The sequence below is a fragment of the Belonocnema kinseyi genome, chromosome 4 (assembly GCF_010883055.1).
Source record: "Belonocnema kinseyi isolate 2016_QV_RU_SX_M_011 chromosome 4, B_treatae_v1, whole genome shotgun sequence".
NCBI lineage: Eukaryota > Metazoa > Arthropoda > Insecta > Hymenoptera > Cynipidae > Belonocnema > Belonocnema kinseyi.
In genome coordinates this window covers 43,906,487-43,914,680 of record NC_046660.1, presented here as the reverse complement: position 1 = coordinate 43,914,680, position 8,194 = coordinate 43,906,487, and the positions used below count along the sequence as shown (strand labels likewise).

Genomic DNA, 8,194 nt, shown 5'->3' with positions numbered 1-8,194 from the left:
TCCAGGTTTTTTCAATTCTTGAAAGCCTTCCAAACAAATCTACCTAGTCCGTTTTTTTCGGCATGGCCGACCAGCTAAAAGTGGCTTCCAGCTCACCGTGCAGCATAAAGCAATAAATATCTCAAGTATGTCAAAAGTTATAGAGGTTTAGAAAAATGAAAGATTCTTTGGAAAACGAAGCACAACATTTAAATACGCATAACTTCTTAGGGTTTGTTTCTTTACAAATCGAAAAAATACATATCGCCCAATTTTCTCTAAAAACCCACATATTTTGTCTCCGAGATATTATGCGACTTTACGTGCGAAATCCTGTGTGATTTTAAAGGGATCAGGATAGGATAAAGTTTCAGAAAAAAATGAAATACTTAAAATTTAATAAAAACTCTATTAAACAAAAATTGGAACAAAAAAATAACGAATTTTTAAACAAAAAGACCAATTCTCGGTTAAAAATATTATAGTTCTATCGAAAAATAAGAATTTACCACTTATTCAATATACCCGATAAACTTTTAACTAAAATTGTAATAGCAAAATTTTCAACTAACAAATTTTTAAACTAAAAACAATGAATTTTCAACAAAGTTTATAAATTGTTAACCAAAAACATAAGTTTTTGACCAAGAAGATTGATTATTTACCAATAAAAACGAATTTCGAACAAAATACATGAATTTTCAACAAAATTATATATAATTTTAAAGCCAAAAAGACCAAACATCTATGAAAAGGGTTAAATTTTCAACCCAAAAATAGGATTTTCAACTATCAATATAAATCCTTCATAAAAAAATGTTTTGTTTCAAAATTAGTTCAATTTCAAGTCAAATAATCGACTTTTCAAGCAAAAAATATGAATTATAAACAAAGCATGTAACAGTTCATATTTTATTGAAAAAATTTCATTATTAACCAGAAATAATAAATGTTCAATTAAAAAGATTAAATTTCCACTAAGAAAAACGAGTTTCCAACAGAATACATGGATCTTCAACCAAAAAGTTGAACTTTCAACTAAAAAACATAAATTTTTTCCCAAAAAAAAATTTCAACAACAAACGAAAATTTTAATTGTTAATTTAAAAAATTTAGTTTCAACCAAGGATTAAACGAATTTTCAACAAAATAGTTATACAAGAGATGAACTTTTAACTTAAAAACTTAAATTTTGACAAATTAGTTGAATTTTTGATAAAAAAATATGACGTTTTAATAATGTAGTTGCATTTTTTATAAAATAATTTATTTTCCAACCAAGTAATAGAATGCTGAACCCAATGAGATGAATCCAAACCAAAATATAATAGTAGACTTTAAAATAAAAATGAGAAATTTACCCAAAAATATAGTTGGGTTTTCTTATTGCATTTAAGTTCTAAATGTTATCTAAATTCATAAATTTAGTTCCACCTATACCCCCCCCCCCCCCCCCCCCCCCCCAATGTTACCAACTTTAGCCCCCCTCCCCTCTTTAAACTGTTAACGTACTTTATGGAAAGTACCAACAGCCCATTTTTTCTTTTTAGTCTGCACCACTGTTTATAATTGAAATACTGAACGAAAGTTGAAACATAACTCATAATCTAGCAATAAATTGACATTAGCGAAAAATTCATACAACCTAAAAATAATCAATTAGAAAGACACATTATTAGATATTATCTATGTAGTCTTATAATTCCTCTTATAAATTAAAACGTAATTGAACTAGATTCCATTCCAATAGACTGTACTTAAAAGTCCATTATTATAACAGTACACTATCATTAAATCAAACATTTAAAAACCGTTATCATAAATAAGAGCATGGAAAGCAAATGCGTTCAACTGAATTTAAAATTAGAATAAAACGTTTAATTAAAATTCTTAATTTTTAAACACCTAAGGTAATGCAAAAAATATAATTTATCTACGCTGCCTTCATTTTATTACCTACGTCTTTTTGCTACTATTTTCAAAGTTTATAAGTACAACTTACAGTTTACACAATTTTACCATTCATTGTGTAGATTCATGATGTTTTTTCTAAGAACTTTCAAGATTTGTTGACTTTTTAATTAGTTTTGAAAATAATTAAATTAATTGCATTAAAAAAGGTTTTTAAATTAATTTTTATTTCGTTCAAACGATTCCAGAATACTCAGTAGTTTTCCGAACGGGTGATTATGCTAGAATTGACAGAGGCGTTGTTCATTACGAGGGCCGCACGGATGCGCAAATAAAAATCAGAGGACACAGGGTTGATTTATCAGAAGTTGAAAAGGCCTTCACTGCAGTACATCTAGTTGAGAAAGCAGTTGTACTGTGTTACAAACCAGGCGAACTTTCACAGGTAAGAAAATAAAAATAAAAATTATAATAATCTACAAGTTTGCACAGGTCATACACAACGCTTTAGGATCAATTTTAATCTCTGAAATTAAACCAAAAAAATTAAAATAATAATTGGAAACAAATTTTTGTAAAACCAATAAATGTTACGTCTTACATAATATTTATTATAATGTTATTTTTTATTTTAAAAGTTTTTTTTATGACTTAAAATAGTTGGAACAATAAGGAAAAAGTCTTCATTGTTTATGACTTATAATACCAGTTTCAGTAAAAATAATTAAATTTTTGTAATCTATCACAATTACAATTTTTATATCGAATAGATGTGGAGTCTTTCACCTTCTTAGCTTATCATATAAAAAAAGAAAAAATATAAATTAATTAAGAATTCTCTGAATTCATCGAATCACCTCAGTTTTCTGAAATCCCTAAAATCCTTGAATATCCTAAATTCCTTTAAAATTCCGAAATTCTTGAATATTTGGAATCATCTTAATTCCTTAATTTCTCTCAATTTCTTGAATATTCTAAATTGCTGAAATTTTTTGAATTCTCTATATCCCTTAAATCCCTCAAATAATCTAAAGTTCTATGATTTCATAAATTCCTTAATTTTCTCTGAACACCTTCAATTCCTTCAATTTAATGAATTCTTTAATTCCCTTAATGCTCTGAAATTCTCTGGATTCCCTAAATTCCTTCAATATTCTAATTTCTTTAAGTTCTCTAAATAAGTTAAATTTATAGAATTCCCTGAATATTCACTATTCTCTGAATTCCTTGAATTCTTTTCACATCCTGAATTCTTTTACCTTTCTGACATCCTTGAATATTTTGAATTCATAAATTTCTTTGCATTTTCTGAATGTACTACATTTCTTGAATAAGAATTATAACTTTTGAGTTCCTAAAGTATGATAAATCACCCGAATTCCTTGCATATTTTGAACAATCTGAATTTTGTATTTATCTTAATTTCTGAAATACCCTGAATTCTGCGAATTCTCTTAACTCCTTCAATTAATTCAACTTGAAAAATTCTTTGTACCTATTCCTTCAATGCTCTGGAATTTCTGAAATTCTCTAGATTTATTGAAATTCCTGAATGCTCTGAAATCCCTGGAATTCTCTGAATCCCTTAAATTCCTTGAAAATTCTGAACTCCCTAATTTCTTTGACTATATTAAATTACCTCAATTCCTGGAATATTTTTAATTCCCTCAAATTCTTGAATATTTCTAGTGCCATAAATTTCTTAAATAATCTGAATTACTTGAATCGTCTGAATTTCCGAAAATCTCTGAATTCCTGGAGTCTTTGAAATACTTGGTTTAAATTTCAGGAAACACTGATATTCGGAATTTCTCGAATTATTTGAACTTTCTGAATTTCTTTGAATTCCCTGATTTTCTCAAATTGAACAAATGCTCGAATTTATTGAATTCACTATTATCGACACTTTAGTGCATTAAAATGTTCGTTCCGAATCTGCTTGAAGATTTTTTTGGACCGCAGCTTGTTCGAAAAAGGCCTTGTTCGGTGAAATATTTTATTCTTAAGATTTAAGCTTCTAATTAATACTATTTTGCACAATTATATAAAACTCAGGTAATATAATACTCCTTTTAATGATTGATGTATTATATTTATTATATTGTATATTTTTTCAATTTTATCAAAATTAAAATTAATAAAATTATTAATATAAATTTTACTTTTATTTCAATAACATTTAGATAATAAATAATATATAATATAATAAATAAATGAAAAAAGTGTTATATTATTTTAGGTTTGTATAATTATTGAAAATAGTATTATTAGAAGCTTAAATAAAAAAGGAAACTTCAATTCTGAAAAAGTTCAATCCCCTGTGTCAGTAGTACTACTACAAATTTCAAGAATAAAATATTGGAAGCGTGCATTAATTTTTAGGGATTTCTAAGAGATGGCGTCGCTTGTACTAACGCATCGAGGCATATCTTTACAGTATGCAACTATGCAAGTCAAAGCCCTATCATGCGTCTTTAGTTTTTATTGGGTGTCGTTTTACCAAAGTTTGAACAACATAGTTTTTGTAGCAATAAATATGTCGGTTTACGTACCAACAAATAAGCATTTGCGGGAAGTCTTACTTTTCTTTTTCAATTCGAAAAAAATTTCTGCTGAAAGTCATCGATTACTTTTGGAAAATTATCGGGATTATTCCATCGATTGAAACGTATGAGTACTAGTTCAGAAAATTTAAAGGTCGTGATTTCGACACGGAGGACAAAGAACGTCCGGCCATCCGAAGAAGATCGAGGATGAGGAATTAAGTGTTTTATATTTTCATTAAAGTTGAGCCCCTCTGAACGCGCTAGAAAGTTAGAACTGGTTCTTTAATCCGGGCCCTCAATTAGCGATGCAACGTTTCCTGCGCGCGTATACTTATTATTAAATTATATTCTATGGATAAGAACTAAAACTAACTTTTATTTTCAGACTTTGGTAGCCTTTGTAACAGTAAAAGATCAAAATGTGACTGGTCATCAGATTGAGGCGTTTCTGAAAAAACTTCTAGCACCTTACATGATCCCTCAAGTTATCATTGTCGATTCCATACCACTTCTGACTAACGGAAAAACAGACAGACAAGCTCTATTGAAAGAATACGAATTATCCTCTTATCATGGTAAATATTTGTAACCTAGCTAATTATATGAGGCGAAGTCTTATCTATTTCCCGTTATTTTGAATTGAGTATTTTAGCATGACGTCATGGTAATGCAGATTTGTTCGAAAAAATATTATAAACCTAAAAGCAAGTAAGAAATGTACGAATGGTAATATTACTCAAGTGTAGAATCTATTTTTTAGTAATTCTCAATGCTTCTGCTGATTGACGACCTTTCAGTTTCACGAAATAAAATATCCCAAATTTCAGGTAAGTTGCCCTCTGAACTCAAAGTGTGGACAGTTGCTTGCATTTCGTAAAACTGAAAGATCGTTAACTGATAAAAAGATGAAGAAAAATAACTGCGCAAATGCCTTCGATACTGGAAATGATAACTATGCAGGCCTTTGTAACTAGAGTGCCGAATCGGCAGAATCCTGGTCATTTTCCGGTTTTTCCCGGTCAATATTTTCAATTTTTTCGATCAACTAAAAAAAATATTCATATTTGTCGTAAAACGCAAAAAATTATTTTAATTCATGACGTTTATTCTAATTATCCTTTAACACAACAGAGCAGAAAATTGCATAACAAATGAATTTTTAAATAAAATGATCAATCTGCAACTGGAATAGTGAAATTTTAAATAAAACACATGATTTTTTTAACTAAACCGATAAATATTTAAAGTAGCCCGATTTCTGGAAAAGCTAGTCAAAGCTATGTCGATTATTTTTTTGTGAAATTTGAAATTAAGTATAAAATTTAGCCAGCATAGCAGTTAATAAATTAGGTATTATTTTTTATTATTATTATTACACCATTAAGCCATTTCCCGTTCGGATAGACGTGACTCATTCAGTGGGGAGAGGAGTAGTGTGAGCAAGGGATAAGAAATTTTTATATTAATCCAGAATTTTCGTGTTATTTATTTAAATAACACGTTTATTCCACACCACTGCTTCGACCCAGGTTGCTGATCAATCTCTCTAGCAATTACCCCGAGTGAAGATCCTCACAAAGTCGTCATGTGAGATTACTTATTTGGGTCCATTAGTATCCTAGGTTTCTTGTTTCAGGCGTCATTCACTCTACTGACACTCTTTTAATTAACTATTTTTCGCCATACGTTTCTGTTCTGGCATACTTTTCTAGCTTCTTTCACGTCCATGCATTTTTTCATGCAGACTCTCGTGTTTCTGTGTTTTCTTATGCCTCTTCTAACTATTCACACATTCTAATCATTCTTTCAGTGATCTGCATTGGGGCACGCTGCTATTTACTTTACCTTGATAAACTTGTTTCGTTCGTCGTTCATTTGGCATTCACTCAACATGCCCGAACCATCTTAACCGATTTCTTGTCCATGTGTCTATCAGCGTCTCTTCTGCACCACATTCTTTAAGAATTATCTCGTTACTCACTTTGTCCATCAGAGTTTTTTCCCATATTATGCGCAAGAATCTCATGTCAATTGCATTAATTTTACTCTTATCTTTATCTTGATAGGTCCATGTCTCGCTACCGTATAGTACAGTCGTTACAAATATAGAATTATGTATTGCCATTTTAGTTTCATTCGATATATTTTTACTTCTGATAAGGGGCTCTGCTCTTTTAATAACCTTCTTACCTTCGTTTATGCGTCTATCTAACTCTTCTAACTTCCCGTCCCTATTAATACAGAAAAATATGAATAAAATGGTTTTTAAATAATGATAAAATGTAAATTTTAATAATTATTTGACTCGTTCTGAGTAAAAGTCATTTTTCACGCTCAGCAGTTGGCAGCATAACCACATGTCGAGAAAGTAACAGTAACCTACAAATAGACAGGGAACAACATCATTATTTGAAATTTCGCCCATTTCCTGATTTCAGTAGAAGCTCTTTGCCAACCTAGTAGGCACAAAATTTGGCGACATCTTTACGACAAATTTGCGACAACTTTACGACATCCTATGTCCATGTCCTTAAGGTGTATTTACGATATCGTAAAGACATCGTCAGATCATACGACGTTTCTTCGATATCCTTAAGACACCATAATGACATAGACATAGGATATCGTAAAGTTGTCGTAAAGATGTTGTAACGACGTCGTAAAGACGTCGCCAAAATGTAAGTCTGCTAGGAACTTTAGTCAAAGCCACACCGTTCTCGTCTTACTTTACCTCGGTATATTTTGCTAAACTTAAGCTCAGATACCATGAAAGCAAGTACAAATGAGCAGTAAGTCAAATTTTAAATTGTATTTTCAGTCTCCAAAACAGTTTCCCAACAATATAGACACGCATTTTAAAGCCAAAATTAATCATTTTCAGAGCCCCCAAAAGGCCTTTTCATAAGATCCCGTGTGTTTGAACACGAATTGAAACAGTGATAATTCAAATTTTAACCTGGAAAAGGCTCCTAAGAAAGGCATTATGTGAAAGAGGACATATTTCTCCGTCAAAAAAACTAATTTTTGAGATTTTTCATCAGACTGATCCAATAGCCGGACTAATTTAACTGAAATACTTGAATTTTTAACGAAAAAGATATAGTTAACAAAAACAAGATTCATTTTCAAACAACAAGATTAATTTTCTATCAAAAAATACAATTTTTAAACAAAACATATCAATTTTTAACGAAATAGTTGAATTTTCAATCAAAGGAGACAAATTTTCAACCAAATAATTGAATTTTGAACTAAAACAAAATCCATTTTTAACAGAAAATGGAATAGTTATATTTTCAGTATACTCTACTGGAACAATTGAATTTTAAACAAACAAAAAAATGAGTTTTAAAAAAAACAATAAATCTTCAACTGAAATAGATGAACTTTCAACGATATAAAAATTATTTTTACTAAAGAATATAAATTATCAAGCAAAACCTAAATAATTAAGTTTCAAGTTAAGAAAACTAGGTTCAACCAAAAAGACGAATTTTCAACTAATCAAGATCATTTTTTAACCGAAAATTCAATAAATATATTTATAGTTTAAAGATGACTGTTCGACGATAAAAATGAATTTCTAACTAAAATTATGGAATATTTTACTGGAATAGTATTTTCAGTTAAGGAAAAAAAATATTTTCAAACAAAAAAGAAAGAAATTTTCAATGAAAGAGTTTATTTTTCTACCAAGTAAATATTTGTTCTAACCTCAACGATGGATTTTTAACTAAGATTATGAATATTTATCAGAA

At 29.4% G+C, this 8,194-nt stretch overlaps 1 protein-coding gene across 1 annotated transcript in view; it reads left to right on the top strand.

The window, feature by feature from the left end:
- LOC117170871 (surfactin synthase subunit 2) overlaps positions 1 to 8,194 on the top strand; it is a 74,569-nt gene that overhangs the window by 45,022 nt on the left and 21,353 nt on the right. Inside the window, exons 8-9 of the mRNA XM_033357915.1 lie at positions 2,139 to 2,335; positions 4,822 to 5,011. Coding sequence (XP_033213806.1) covers positions 2,139 to 2,335; positions 4,822 to 5,011 — 387 coding nt within the window. The remainder of the gene's footprint in view (positions 1 to 2,138; positions 2,336 to 4,821; positions 5,012 to 8,194) is intronic.